Source organism: Alternaria ethzedia, assembly GCF_023757985.1.
Source record: "Alternaria ethzedia strain BMP 0044 chromosome Unknown scaffold_18, whole genome shotgun sequence".
Taxonomy (NCBI): domain Eukaryota; kingdom Fungi; phylum Ascomycota; class Dothideomycetes; order Pleosporales; family Pleosporaceae; genus Alternaria; species Alternaria ethzedia.
In genome coordinates, this window is record NW_026056211.1 from 19,463 (window position 1) to 34,718 (window position 15,256).

The following is a 15,256-nucleotide window of genomic DNA, read 5'->3' on the forward strand; positions in this document are numbered from 1 at the left end:
TTGCGAAAGTCCTATAATTGGGAATAGTCTATGAGGCCTCTGCGCGATTTGTAAAGGTGAGCAGAACGAGGAGCTACGTGTCGCAAAAGATCAGAAGAAAGCTTACTGAGTATGTGTGATGTTTATAAACCGAACATTCATGGTCAGTTGAGTGCCTTCCTACTTATGTATTGCGCAGAAGACTAAAGCCTCGGCCCTGTTCAATTCGCCTTGCGCCGTGTCGGTTGGTGATCTCGTGTTCCTCGTCTCACGAGTGTCTTTTGACTGCTTACGAGGAAGCAGAGATCGAAGAAGAGACTTGGTAGATGCCATCGTCGACCCTGACTTTGTGGATTCAGTGTCCAATTCCGATTGCTTGCCAGAATCAGATCTATTGGTCGCTGACATGGTCTGAAAATATTCGTGGAAGAGCTTGCTTTGGGTGTGTAGATAAACTGTGGATGATGGCGGTAGCAGGCCATGTGTGGACGCTTGCTTGTTGTTAAGTAAAATTGTAGGAGCGATTGCTTGGTCCCACACATCTTGCTCCATCGCTTACAGTTATACGCAACTTGTCAAATAGAATCAGCACAATCATCAATCCATCGCTGAGATAAAACCGTAGACAGCACCGATACATGGTGTGCGAAAGTCGACTTGTGAGCTCTTGCCAGCTAGCCGACCAAACCGGGGGCTTGTGCGCACGACAGTCTTTGCGAATAAGCGAAGAGACATACAGCTCTACAGCCAGAGGGTGCAATGCTTGTCGTTACTGCAAAGATTCATGGCCGGAAGACCGTAATGCCGTCCGCTGGTGTTGACGTAGTAATGACGAAAGGGGTCTAGTGCTTTCCGTATCGGCCACACGCCAGCCCCGCGTCAGGGGAGTTTGTCAATCATCACACGTCATGCGCGCACGCGTGTTCGGACCCCAACACGCGCACTGGTAGGGCTCACAGTCACCATCTTCATGCCTGATCATACGGTGACGATCTCGATGATGATCGCGGCAGATCTAGGTCACAAAATCACACGCCCGCCAACACATCATGGCGACTTCGACAAACGCACAATAATTCACCGCCATCACATGTCAACACGTTTGTGGGCTCGTTGCTTGACAGAAGAGCTCATTCTTATATTTACAGCTAGCTTGAGAGCTCACTACCTACGCATTCCAACGGCGCATGGTGGAGTTTGAACCAGCGAATGTGGATCCAATCTCACCCCACTTGATCTGGCTGAAGGTAACTGTGGGTGCCTTCTCAATCTGTTGGATCGCCTTAGGGAAGCCTTCAGTCGCATTGCATGGTCCGGATCCGGACTCTGAGCCGTCAAGCCACTGCATGGCACCGCTCTCATCCCACCAGATGCTCAGCGCGAGAACCATACCGCGGGCCAGAGCATCACCCATGCCCTTGTGGCCACCAAGCTTGCTGTACATCTCAGCACCAGCTTGAGCACTGCAGAACTCCTGGTCCATAATGATCTCCTTCCTGGCGTTCTCAATGACGACGCCGTCCTGGACGTACTTGCGGACAATGGCCTGGAGAACGCCGTCCTTGGCGGGGAACTGGGTGATGACGGTGAAAGGCTTCGTGGTGTCGACTTTAAGGCCAGTACCGTAGTAGTCGGGAGAGCTTCGGTGCTTGTAGGGGTTGTCTCCGCATCCGTTCTTGTCGCACAATCCAGCCTTGCCACACTCATCGCCTGTGCAGCCAAAGAGACCATCGGTACTGCAGGTATGAGGTGCGATCTGGTTAGAGCGAGCGTTTGCCTCCCAGATATCCATTTCGTTGCAGCAAACACCTTGACCCTTGACGTTTCCCTGGAACGAATAAGCATGAGTACTGAGGGAGAAGACAGCTTGTACTTACTACACCGTTGATCCATGGTGTGACGAAGCACTGAGCATCACAGTATCCCGTGCCATAGGCGGCGCCACCTGGGTTCAGTTGAGAACGTCCACCATCAGCCTCCATCTCGCTGAGGTAAAGGGCGCCGTTCATGCCGCATGGCAGCTTCGATACGTCGACGTCGAAAGCCAGCTCGTTACCGGTCAGTTGAAGCATCTCGTAGTTCTCCTCGTCCTCGGCCAAGAGGTAGACCCTAGGGCTAGCTTGGCCGCCACTGGGGTTGAACATGTCCAGACGAAGCTCGCCTCCGGTAGTGTAGACGCCCATTGTGGAGTAATCTTCGATGCCTTCCATGATGCAGTTCTTCGCACATGTTTCCTCATCCGGGCACGCAACCGGGTCGGCTGCACTACCCCAGTTTCCACAGCCGAGTGTAGAGTTGCCCTTTTGATGGATGTAATGGGAAGCTGAGTCGACGACAATAGCTGTGCTCTGCTCTTTGCATCCTCCCGCTTTGGTGCACTTCCAAGTGTTGAGCTTGGGGTGCACTTCTGGTGTCGATCCTGGTGTTTGCGCAGTGGCAAGACCCAAAAGGGTAGCCGCGATGAGGGCGTAAGGAGCCATTGTATAACGATTGACTAGGCGTAAACTTGAGAGACGCAGTTGCAGAATACGGAGAAGAGCGAGCTGCGAGCCTCTTTATAGCTCCGTTGACGACCAGTTGAAGCCGCGGGCTGTTCCTGTACTAATGGACTGCATGCATGTATCAATTTCAAGATATTACAGGATATGAGAGCCGCAATGTCTTGGAGCCTCCATTTAGTAAACATCGTCAGTGAATTTGGCGGCTGTTCCTGCTATTGGTCGCAAGCTCTGCCTCGGCCCTATTGTCAAGGTCGCATTTGTTTCGAACCCTCGCTGCAAGATCTTGACAGCGCAGAACGGTCCGGAAGAACATGCAGAGAACCTTCGATAATCTATTTGAGAGATTGCTATTTGCTCAAATATATTGCACTTGATCACGGGGCTCCAGATGGAGGTTTCATGCGGGGCATTTACCCGGTGTTTGCTCGGCGCAAAGAGAGCTTGACTTATACAAGCAGGTGCCCGCCCCTTTGCCGTGCTTCTCACAACCAAACGCCCACCGGGAGCCCGGTTTTGAGTCCGCAGTTGTAGTAGGTCAAGACAAGCGTCGAATAAAAGCAATGTGCGGCGGCAAGAAAGAACCAGGTTACCGGGTGAGCAGTCCGACACTCCTAGCATCCGACGCGATGAGACTCCCTCTCACTGCAACGTGTCATTTCCATGCGCTTCTTTTTGCGCATGCTCGTCGCAGTAAGTTCCGAGTACCAAGTACTCGGCTCAAGCTTCTTCTGTTCTGCCTCGCGTTGTACAGAACGGATCAATGGCTATGGCTATACTTCTCCGGCACCATCTTCTACGACCATCTTTTACTTCTAGTACTCGTCGCACGGCTCCTGAAGATAGACAGTCTTTACATTCAATGATGAACGTCTGGGTTCCGTCGTCCACGACGATCAGGTTATCGCTGGCCTTGCCGCAGTCACGGAGCATCGAATGACTCGGTCGCGGCTGCTCACTCATCTTCGTCGATCTGATGTTTCGTGAGCCCGAAACATCCCTACGAGACCTTGAGCAGCCTTCACCCCACTCTTGCAATGGTAGCTATCATGGCACCTGTCATGGCTTCTATTAGGCACACCAAACCCAGCTCTTTCACTACTCCTACGACATCGGTCAGATTCTTCCGATTCTCTTGGAAAGTGGATGCACAAGACAACGGCTGTCAATGCGTCTGGCGGACAGCGCATTCAAACGGTGCTTTCGTCCCGCCTGGGACGACATAAGCTTGGAGTCTGCTCGCGGTGAGTGGAATAAAATGTGAGCGCGCCCATCAATCTCCTCTCGAACCAGCATCTCGGCAGTGATCGGATTTGAGCGACGTCCGGAAGTCGGGTAGGAAGTTGGGGTATGTTTGGCTGCCAACTTTTGACAAGTAAATTTTGTCGCGGAGTCTAGCCCCAGAGTGTGGCTGTCGTTGCCCTATTGGGTCAGTCCCGCTATCGGGATTTTAGTCATGTGGGCCGCCACTACTGGTGAAACTCCCAAGGAGCAGCCCTGCGCCGTAGTAGCACCGACGGAAGCTCTAACACCCTTTGCGTTGCCATTTCCGCATGCTATATCCAGGCACCTTGGCTAAGGCCCCTAGTTCTCCGCATTTGCGAACGTTGACGGCATTGCCGTCCCGGTATCGATTGCACGCCACCATCTCTAGATTGACCAACAGGATTGGATAGCGAAAACCCATAGGCACGACTCGAACGTGGAGCAAGAAAGCAAAGTCGACCACATTGCTTGTGACAAAAGCAGTCTTTACAGCATTTGAGTAGTCCATCTAGTACATCCCCCAGGAACGGTCTCACTTCGGTCATACTGGCTTAGTGCAGAAGCCGTGAACTGATCCGGCCTTCTTGTTTTTCGAAAATGGACAAGGAACGCTGGAATATCATACGCTCGCGACACAGATCAGGCATTCCATTCTGCAAAATCTACGAGTCGTTCGTAAGCCATGTGGCAAGGTTGGGTAGAGAAAAACTCAGCACCACGCGCCACAGTATGACTTTTCTTCGTTTTTCGTAGGCTGTCGCAACTCGCTTGGGTTAGCCAGCCAATGAAAGCGTACACCTCACTCTGCGCACACCATCAGCCATCGTAGGGACAAAACCTGGAATTTGGAATGGGTTCAACAGTCATGAGGACGAAAGCCACCTACAAGCTGAAGGCCACTACCGGGGAGCGGGGAACGTTCGTAGGGCACAAAGATGGTGGTTCGGTACGGCACGGAGGCGCTACCTACCCTATCCTCCGTCCTCATAGAGTTTGCTCCCAACGTCTGGTTTGGACGGCGCCGGATAGCACCCTCAGGAAGACCTCACACGTACGAACGCGCAATCGCGCGCAAAGTTGCGGCAGGGACGGCCAGAGAGCTGTCAGACTCTTATGGAACGGCTCCTGAACCCTGGAGACCCGCAGAGAACCGGCACTTCGATGCCTGTACATATTGTAAGGCCTTTGCTCTTTCAAGCCAAAAGCAGTTTGACATGCAGTATGATCGCCCTTTCTCCTTTCGCCCGTTCAGGCAAAGTGGGCTTCTTCGGAGTTCCTTCCTCGCCATGGGATTGTGCACCTCGACGCGGTGACGTCCACGCTTGCATGATTCCGTGCACACATTTGACTCGCTAAATGCTCCTCCCGACTCAAGCTCCCGCTGCACGCCTCACCATTGGAACCATCAGATTGACAAAAGCAACCAGAGGCTTTCATCAGTGGGGATTTAGTAGAAGGCTAGAGACAGATCCGTTTGCTTTTGGCGCCCGAATGGCCTCATTGTATGGCCGAGCAAACGACTCGCACTCCCCTTTCTCGCGTGGCAACGCTTAGCGAAGCACGTTGCCGATCTTCCTGCCTCGCCATAATGGATCTGCCCCACAATGAACCTGGCTCGAACAGTAACCTGCGTCGACTACCGTCGCAAGGATACCCAGAGCAGCGTCGGTGGTCTTGCTAACAGTATTCTAGCGTTCACAATGCCAGGAGACACACGGCTCGGAGAAAGTGTTGAGACGTCTGTTCGCGCGATCAGCGACGAGGGGGAGGCCGAACTTGTCGAAATACAATATGCTGCAAGATCGTACTCGAATCGCGGTTTTCCAGACTCATCAATCCTCTCCCTCGCCTACATAACCTTATTTTGACGATTCTCCCGACACACCACCGAGTATGGAGGACCGAAGTGGTTCGGTGCTGGCTATAGCCCTCACCTTCTTGATCTTAACATATATCACCGTTGGGCTTCGTTGCTATGTCAGGTAAGATCTGCTTGCTATCTTCATTGTTTTTGGACGCGTCGCTGATAAGAATGTAGAATCTTCATGGTGAAGGGATTCGGCATTGACGACTACTGCATGGTCGTCACACTTTTCTTTTTCACCGGTTATCTCGTGTCTCAAATCGGCGGTGCGCTCCACGGAACAGGTGTTCGCCGCGAGAAACTCACCGACGAACAAGCGCAAACGGCCCTAAACTTCTGGTTCTTCTGCGAAATATTCTACACATTATCGACATGCATGCTCAAGATCGCCGTCGGGTTCTTCTTGCTGCGAATCACTGTCGTACCGATGCACATCTGGCTCATTCGGTTCATCATGGTAGTTTCTGCCATCGTGGGAGTCGCATACACATCGGTCGTCATCTTCCAGTGCAAGCCGGTCTCGTTCTGGTGGGACCTGGACCCTAATCACCATGGCACTTGCTTGTCAGCGACACTAGTCATGAACTTCACGTTCGTGGTTTCTGGACTCAACGCGTTTGCGGACTGGGTGTTTGCGATTCTCCCGGTTCTGATCGTCAAGGATCTGCACATGAAGAAGCGCATGAAAGTCATAGTCGCATCGGTCATTGCTCTTGCCGCAATGTAAGTATTTCGCGAGCCGCATAATAACGTCTCTAACATATCGATAGTGGTTCGACAGCAACGATCATCCGTCTCCCGTACACGACCTCATTGAAGGGATACAAGGGCGACTTCCTCTACCGAACAACCGATTTTGCGATCTGGAGCACAGTGGAGGTGGGATTGGGCATAACAGCTGGTTCCATTGCGACTCTGAGGCCGCTCATGAAGCAGGCTCTCGAGATCACTCGCTCAGCCTCAGCTCTACCATGGAGTAAGCCATCGCTGAACTCTGGCCCGCTGCAGTCGGGAACCCAACTCGGCACGCTCAAACCTTCAATAAAGAAGTCGATCACAATCACTACCTCCAGAGCTCGGAGAGAGAGCGCCAGCTCTGACGAGGAGATAATACTGGGCAGAAGCCAACCATCAGAAGCATGGCAGCAACAGCAGGGGCTGCCTGGCTACGTTACGTCCACCGTCCTAGATGAACGTGAGAAACGACAACAATCAGAGAAGAGTCGTCAACACACGACAGAGCGTGAAAGGAGAGGCAGCCCTGGAGGGGCCAGCGACTCCACTCTCGATAGCAAATCGACTGGAAAGGCCGCAAAGGTCCATGAGCGTTTTTAGTTAGAAGTCTCCATTTGAAGCACTGCACGATACCCCATAGTAATAGAATTCTGCATCAATTTTCACGTCTTTGCATTCATGCCTCCGTGTCATCTAGCAGAATTGTTGCTGCGTTCAAGCACCTGCACATTTATTAAAGCAGTTACATTTGTGCATCCATCTTGACTATCCACTCTCGGCTTAGATGGAATCCAGCCCGGTAACCACCGGCACCTACCATCCAACTCCCAAAGCAGACAACCGAAATTCCTCGCAAGGAGACTCATCAGATGCTAGCGCGAAAGCCAGAACGAGCTCACCCCGACTTTACCCAATTCCGGACTCCACGATATCTCTCACTGCCCGCCCGCGTAGATCATCTAGATCACCTCCGGAGTTCGTATAACCCCTTCGTCGCTCACCGCTCCTGGCCCATCTCCCCTTTCGACCCAGATTCCGCTTTCGTACCATCCTCAGTAACGATCCACGCTGACCGTCGATCGCTCAGCCTTCTCTTCCGCTGTATCGGTAACATGGGATGGGCGATCAACACCGCTCATGGAAAATAAAGTTGCTGTCGAAAAACGCTCCATGGTGATTGATTAGCTGATCCAGTGTGTTGGGGCATCAAGGAAATGTCTGATCTCGGGCTGTCACATTGTCTATGATTGCAATGGAAGAACCCGTGGTGGTGAGCCTCAAGGTCGGGTTGAATGATGGTTGTATGTGTATCGCATGAGTCTGGCTAACTACTTGAGCACAGAGCTATCACGATCATCCCGCATGTCAAAGTACAACTCCGATAATCAGGCCGAACCGAGGCCATGCCCTCCTTGGGCAGTCTAAGTCAGAATTGCCTTCTCTTCTTTGTTAAACTATGCATCCTATTCAACAACGTATAGCTGACATATTGCTTACAAACGCAACGGGTCCGTCCGCACAACGGCGCGTGAAACGGGCTAGCAAATGCTGGCCTGGCAAAGGTCCGACTACACGATGACCGCGGCAGAAACTGCAGCAACTGACCACATTGAAATCGCCGACCATAAGCACTTGAACCCCATAATTACGGCTTTTGTGCCTGAAACAGATGTTCTGTCTGCCCAGGCATGTACATAGTCAATCCGCATCGCCCCACACCAGATCGTTTTCTTGCTTGTATCCCTTACCAGCAGCAACCTCCGCGATATCTTCTTGCATTGATCTCAAATTCCCTATTATATTACATTATCAGGTGAATCGACGCTGCCGCCGCAGCTACGTAGCCTATATTTACACGCAACTACCACAATATATCCGAAAACGCAGTCCTGAGGACCTCGGTTCTCGTCTTCTGCATCTCCGGTGCGATGCCGACCAGATCCAAGATGTCGAGACACTTACGCGCATCTTCCTTCGCTTCCTTGAGCAAGGGGTCTGCTGAAGGAGGCATGCCGTTATGACTGGGTGAAAGCGGTTGCGCTTGTTGACCAAGGATGCGTGCCATGAGGAGCTAAGAGACGTGTCAGTAAGGTGGTGACCCTACACAGAAATTTCAACCTACCGCTTCCTCGAACGCGCGGTGCTGGAACACCCACCATACGCTGGCATCGATTCTGAGATACTCCCAGAAATGGAAGAAAGACTGCAACGCCATCCTAGCCGCGTCCAGCGCGCCTTTGACGTCGCACGGTACGCCCTCTGCCGGGTTCTCATCCGCCTGTATGGCCATGACGCAATGCCAGAAGTTGCTTCGGAAAAACAAGTTCTGTCGTAACCCGCGTGGGTTTGTTTCTGCCATACTGCGTATAGTGGCTTCGTCAGATGCCGTAAGATCTGCTGGGAAGCTCTTGTGCAGCGCAAAGTATTCGTTCACCAGCTCGGCCTTATGCGATAGTGAGGTTGTCAAGGGCGTTGCCAACGAACGTGGGATGCAGACAGTGCGGGATACAAGGTTGGCCATGTGCCACATCGAGCGGATGTATCTCCGATCTGAAAGCTCGTAGGAAGGATAGAGATCGTGGTTCGAGGCGATGTTGCTGATGCTCATAGGATTGATCACGGGGTCTGTCGTGCCGTTGTTTGAAGAACCGTTCGGGATGTATTCATCAAGGTCATCGCTCAGGGATTCTGGCTGTATGTCTGAGAAAACACTGGTCGGTGGGAGTTTTAGTAAAACGGTAAGGAATGTGTCCTGTAAATATATGGCTTGCCATAGCTTCCGCCGTTGCTGCTTGTCACTCAGTGAGCACCGAGGCGCAATGATGTCGGGGTCGCGATGTAACCCCATGGCGTACGCTTGCCGTACTAGAACTCCGCCAAAAGCCCATGCATCAGAAGCATGATTGTCGTTCATCAGAAAGTATCCTATCAGAACCATGGCCTGCAGTGTTCTGACCGAAGCTCGACTGAGGTACGAGGATATTCGCAACGCCTGCTGAGCAGCTGATATGTAGAACTCGGCAATCTTGGCTCGCTCGGCATTATCAGTGGTACGGATGAACTGCGTACCCATAGCGTACACAACAAAGTGAAGAGCAACCAGCACGGGGTCTGCTGCATGTTTCTCCTCTAATGGCAGTGACCAGAAACGTTGGTAATCGGCATAGAAGTTCCTGCGATGTACCATAGGGTACACTGGGTCGACAGCATCAAAGTACTTATCTACCAGAATATCTGCCTGCTCTTTAGCTGGCAGCACGCCGACAACTTCGGCGAGACCGCCGCGACTCGTCCAGTAATTAGCAAAGGGATGCTCAGAACCCAGACCAAAGAATGGCGCAGGCGTGTGGTTAGAGTAGGGTATGTTTGACAACAAGAATGGCGAGGACCCTGATGATGACAACGACACGCTACGATATTGGGCCCTGACTGGCGTTGGTGGTACCTGGATGTGGGCCTGTCAAACGAGTCAGCGTTCGCAGGAGGTTCGCAACGATACGACAGGACCAAGGGATGTGTATTACCTGAACGGGCTTGTTGCCATGTGGGTGCGGGTCGCTGCCAAGGTGCAACGAAGGCCTCGCGCTCGTTTTTCTGGAGCGTCCCGCAGTGCGACCGGCGCCAACCCTGTGCTTTGGCTCAGCAGATGCGCGGCCAGGGATGCCATGGGAACTTACTTGTCTGTGGAAGTCGCGATCAGGTTGGCGATGTCGGAGTATTTGCATGTTGATTGTCGCTTGATGCAGGCCAAGCAATGAGGACGAGTGCGGTCACACTGCGTCGGTTCAGTCTCGGGCAGCCATTGCGCCAGCGCGCTGCACTCACTTTGGTCTTGCGCTCGACACACTCCTCGCAGCTCAGCGTCGGCTTGTTGCGCTTTTGCTTCTTCTTTGGCGGCGCATCGCCGTGGGTGCCTGTCGCGCTGGTGGTGGACGGATCCGGACTCGTCGAGGGCTGCGTGCCTTCGTCATCCATTGTGCAGCGCGTGCGGCGATCGGGCAGCGCGTGAGCTTGGTCCGAGTGCTTGACAGCGACGGGCAATTGCGAGGATCCAAGCGGCAGCAGTGGGCACAACGTTGGCGGGAATAAAAGTGAGGGTTGAAGTATTTCCGCGCTGGAGCTGACGCGCCCCAGAAAAGGCCACCGAGGTTGCGTGGGGACGCTGTGGAGTTGATACCAGCCACTGCTGCTTGGCACGACTGAGACGGGGCCTAGAACTCATCACTAGAGACGACGTCAGTTGGCCTAGTTCGCGTCAATTTAGGCTATGGATCATCCTGCGCGAAGATGCGATAGCCAGCCATGGCCGCAGGTGATGCAGGAGCGTGTGGATAGGTGGGATGCCATCTCCAGATCTGAACGGCTCCCAAACAACACCACACATAAATTCAGATGACGACCCTACATACTTTGCTTGGAAAGGCACATAAATCGCGCTGTTGATATCATGTCCCACTAGTCGCAGTGCATGCCTAGCTGACGTCGAGGATCTAAAGGCGTCCAGCGTCGGCTTTTGCGCTATTCCCGAAGCGCCGGCAGCACTAAATCTACCGGCAGGAACGCTCATGACAGCATCATGACATTTGTAAGCCACGTCTGCGCCTTCCCACATCTACTGTCACTTTGGAAGGAGCCACGCGTATCAGAGGCAACCGCGAACGAAGCGTGCAGACCTGTCATGGACCTCGAAGAATTAATCGACGTTACAATAATATACTTGAGAGGAGACGTATAAACAAAAGAAGCAAGCCGCTCAACGACCTACCAGCATCCATCACATCCAATCGAAAGCGAAAGATATCTCAAAAAGGCAACCTCAGTCCGCCCGGTGAAAGAGACCCGCCTTAGGTATACATCCTCTTCGCATCACGGTAACCCCCACCACCGCGCATATCATCCTCGAAAGCCTCGGCAACCTCAAGCACACGCTTGACATGCTCCATACTAAAGACCGACTTCTCCGCAAGCGCAATCGACTGCGACGTCTTGACCGTATTCTTAATCTGCAGAAATTGTTAGCCGACATGCACGCACACCACCGCAACAACACCAAAACATACCTGTCTCCCATTCATACTCCTCTTACTCAGCTCATCAAAGTCCACCTCGGTAAACGGCTTCATCACCTTCCCACCTTTATCTTCTTTCCCCTCCTTCGCAGCACCCTCCTCATCACTATCCTTATCCTTACCCTTCTTCTTCTCGGCCTCGGCGTCACGACCCATCTGCTCCACCTTGCCAATATGGTGCTGCCAGATCTTCTTCCTCGCCTTGGCTTCCAGATTGTCGTATCGGATACCCATGTGGATCCTGCTTTGGAACGCTTCATCGAAGGTTTCCACGCGGTTTGTCGTCAAGAAGAGGATGCCTTGGTAGTACTCTGTTAGACGCAGGAACACAGATACAAGGCTGTTGCGGTGGATATCGTGGGGTTGGCGCGCTTCGAGGAACACGTCTGCTTCGTCGAGGAGGAGGATGGCGCCCCACGAATGCGTAATGTCCATTATGCGGTTGAGATCGGTTTCGAGTGAGCGGCTGTTGGTGCCTAGTTCGCCTGCCGAGACGGCGTAGAGTGGGCATTTGAGGTACTCGGCGATGGATTCACCCGTCAGCGTTTTACCTACACCGGGTGGGCCGTGTAGAACGACGTTGAGGCCTTTGCCTTTGCCCTGGATGACGTCGTCGATTGTCTTTGCGGCGTTGAAGCGGTGGGAAGAGACGAGGCCTTTGAGGTTCTGCTTGATGCGGCTGGGCAGGACGAGGCTGGAGAAGGCTTCGTCGTTCCATTTGATGTCGTCGATGCCGGCGAGCGAGAATTCGAGCCAGAGTTTCTCCGAGAAGGCGAAACCGAGGACGACTGGAGAGGCGATTAAGAGCTCTTCTTCGGTGAAGCATTGCTGCTTGTTCTCTGACCCGTCTTCGTCGGTTTCGACTTGCTTGTCGGGACTGTCTCCCTTTTCCTTGTCGATGACGCTCTGTGGCACGCGGATGGGGTGTTTCTTGCCCTTCCTGTCCTTCCACATGACGATGCGCATCTTGTCTTTCTCCTCGTCTTCTTCGCCCTCATCAGATCCACAGCAGCAGTCGTCACTATCGTCATCGTCATCATCGTTTTCCTCATTCTGTGCAAGCTCGTCTTGTTTGAGGTACGAGAGCGGATAGTTGGGGTTGATGCGACGGAAGATGGCGGGATCAACCATGACACGGCCATTGATGATGAAGCGGATGATGTTGTTTTTGTGCTTCATGTACGCGATGCCCTTCTGGAGGCGGTAGTTCATGCCTTGGAGAGCGACGAACTTCTTGCCTCGGTCGACCAGTTGCTTCTTGATGCTCTGCAAAACCATTAGCTAACGCACGCTCGATCAACCGGTCAACGACTCACCTCAGGATCCTTGTGGTACTTCAACGGATAAGCCGAGAGACTAGTAATCTTCTTGTGCCCCTTGAACGCCTGAATCGTAATCTGATGGTCTCCAAGGCCAAACGACTTGCCATCATACTCAAGATACTTGCCGTCTACATACCAGGACTTGACACCCGTCATCCAGCTCTCATACTCATACGCGGTCTCGACCTTGAAGCATCGCGGATCATCCTTGTTGTGATACGTGGGAGTGAAGGCGATCGTGTTAGGCTTGAACAATGCCCAAACGAGGTCGTACGTGATCGTACCCGCTTTGAGCATGGGCCGGAGAGCCTTGCGCGTCGCAGTGTAATCCTCATCAATGTAACTCAGAAGCAGTTTGCATGATGCAATCTGCTGTTTGACGCGCTTCTGCTCTTTTGACTTCTTTGCCTTCTTCAGCTTTGGCTTCAACGTCTTCTTGATGTAGGTCTTCAATTCGTCGTAGTAGTGAAATAGCGTGTGAGGGTCAATCTGCGGGATGTCTTCCACCAGGCTGATGCTCTTGCAGTCCTTGAAAACTTCTTGGAGTGCGTTGCGAAGTAACTTGGATTTGATATCCAGTTGTGTCTCTTGGTACTTGCCTTCCCAGTTGAGTCTCCTGCGCACGGTGAACACGCAGTCAAACTCATCTTTTTGGTCGGCGTTACTCTCAACGAGTTTCCAATCGCGTATCTTCATGTCGAAAACCTGGTCGACGCGCTTGAATTCAAGAGCGTTCTTCTTGACCGGCTTGTCAAGCTTCGTAGTAGATACGGCAGCAGCAGCAGCGGCAGCGTTGAGAGAAGCTTGTTGCGCCTTGAGACTGTTGAGCAGACCACTTACTTTGGTCACTTGCGTGTCAAGGGTATCTCCTGGCAGCGGAGGCTCTGGCGGTGGAGCCGGCGCATCGAGATCGTCCTCGGAAGACGATGTCATTGACGAGAATTCAGATAATTCAGCCTTCTTCGCTTTCTTTGCCTTCCGCTTGGCTTTCGCCTTTGCGCGTTTACGTCTCGATTTCTCATCCTCAGAATCCGACTCGCTGTCAGATGAGCTCGAAGTGTCGGAGGTACTGTCGTCGCTAGAGCTGTCGAGCTTCTTGTTCTTCTTCTTTTTGGCTTTGGCTCGCAAGGCCTTCCGGCGGCTCTTCTTCTCATCTGCCTCTGAATCTGAGTCCGAGCTTGAGTCGGAGGTATCAGAAGAACTCTCATCCTCGCTAGTTGGATCGTGCTTCCTACTCTTGCTCTTCTTGCTCTTCGCCTTCGCCCGCTGCTTCTTCTTCGCTGCTGCTCGTTTCGCGGCCAACTTCCGCCTCTTCTTACGCTTAGCCTTCTCGTCCTCACTACTTTCTTCCGACTCACTGTCGCTCTCAGAGCCACTATCGTCCGATGTAGACGTCTCTTCTGCTTTACGCCTTGACTTCTTTGATGCGTGTTTCCCTCGCCTGCTGACACTCTTCTTCTTCGCAACGACTACCTCAGACTTGGGTACCTCAGTATGCTCGACAGAAACAGCTGCCTGCTTCTCATCCGTAGTCTGAGCCGTATCAGCCACATGAGCTTCGACAGTCTCCTGGGAAGAATCCATCTTTGGCTCGTGCAGCGAGATGTCGTCCGGATCGGACTTCACGGAAGGGGTTGCAACAATGACAGGTGACGATGATGAGGTGTCGGAGAGCTTTTTGCTAGCTTTGGCAGGTAAGGAAGGTTTGGTGGGAGAAGTCTTCGAATTATCCGGTCCGTTCATGGGTCGTAGACTTGCCAAGATGCGAGGCTGGCTCTCTGCTATTGCTTGACTGATGAATATGGGTCGGAAGATAGGGGCCTGGGAGAAGTCGTAACACGTAGACTTGGGGTCCGAGTCGTTCAATAAATGCAGCAATTGCAGATGAAACAGTCTCAAGGCTGAGACAAGAGGAGGACCTAGGTCTCACACCCTTTTATCCACCGACAGAGCCGCAAAGTGAAGCCTAACCTCACTCTGTCTCTGTTCCCGACCCACACCCTTCTCTAATCAGATCTCTCGCCCACACAACACACTACTAGGCTGCAGTCTTGTATTACCGTTCTCGATTACCCCGCAGTGACTTAAATCAGGATCCGGCAAATGGCGAGCTCTGAATAGCGAACTCCGACAAGGCTGAACTTGTTGAGAGCCAGCGTGCTCGACTAGATCGTGTTATCGCCATATCAGTACAGGGTGGTGGTGGAGTGGAGGCCACACATACCTAATGAACCTCTTCAGCCGAATCTGCTGCCTAGCCACGACCTTCCTGTAGGAGCAACGTTTCGTCGATGTATTGGCCTGAGCAGGCTATAATGCATAGACAGGCTGAAAAAAGAGCGATGTCGTGATGACCGGTGAGGAGGTAACCAATGTCAAGGCAGAGCGTAGCTCAGCCTCGTCTGACAATGCTTTCAGCCTTGCAGGAGTGTGGACGCGCTCGCTTTCGCCGGTCCCAATCAGTCTTTCATGGGTTATCTGCACCTCTCTTTCTCGAGGGCATGTATACGGCTCACGAAACTC

At 52.7% G+C, this 15,256-nt stretch overlaps 4 protein-coding genes across 4 annotated transcripts; 1 reads left to right on the top strand and 3 right to left on the bottom strand.

The window, feature by feature from the left end:
- Positions 1-1,147: 1,147 nt before the first annotated feature.
- J4E87_006948 (uncharacterized protein) lies at positions 1,148-2,459 on the bottom strand (the record flags this gene model as incomplete). The annotated part of the gene is made up of 2 exons (XM_049378549.1): positions 1,148-1,807; positions 1,857-2,459. 2 exons carry the CDS (start codon positions 2,457-2,459, stop codon positions 1,148-1,150), a joined length of 1,263 nt encoding a protein of 420 aa, XP_049231570.1.
- A 3,177-nt stretch (positions 2,460-5,636) lies between these two features.
- Positions 5,637-6,942, top strand: J4E87_006949 (uncharacterized protein; the record flags this gene model as incomplete). Its single annotated transcript, XM_049378550.1, has 3 exons — positions 5,637-5,725; positions 5,782-6,330; positions 6,378-6,942. 3 exons carry the CDS (start codon positions 5,637-5,639, stop codon positions 6,940-6,942), a joined length of 1,203 nt encoding a protein of 400 aa, XP_049231571.1.
- Positions 6,943-8,203: 1,261 nt separating this feature from the next.
- On the bottom strand, positions 8,204-10,317 carry J4E87_006950 (uncharacterized protein; the record flags this gene model as incomplete). The annotated part of the gene is made up of 5 exons (XM_049378551.1): positions 8,204-8,413; positions 8,465-9,799; positions 9,867-9,969; positions 10,020-10,117; positions 10,168-10,317. The coding sequence occupies 5 exons, from the start codon at positions 10,315-10,317 to the stop codon at positions 8,204-8,206; spliced, it is 1,896 nt and encodes a 631-aa protein (XP_049231572.1).
- An 869-nt stretch (positions 10,318-11,186) lies between these two features.
- On the bottom strand, positions 11,187-14,476 carry J4E87_006951 (uncharacterized protein; the record flags this gene model as incomplete). The annotated part of the gene is made up of 3 exons (XM_049378552.1): positions 11,187-11,345; positions 11,403-12,677; positions 12,728-14,476. The coding sequence occupies 3 exons, from the start codon at positions 14,474-14,476 to the stop codon at positions 11,187-11,189; spliced, it is 3,183 nt and encodes a 1,060-aa protein (XP_049231573.1).
- Positions 14,477-15,256: the final 780 nt, after the last annotated feature.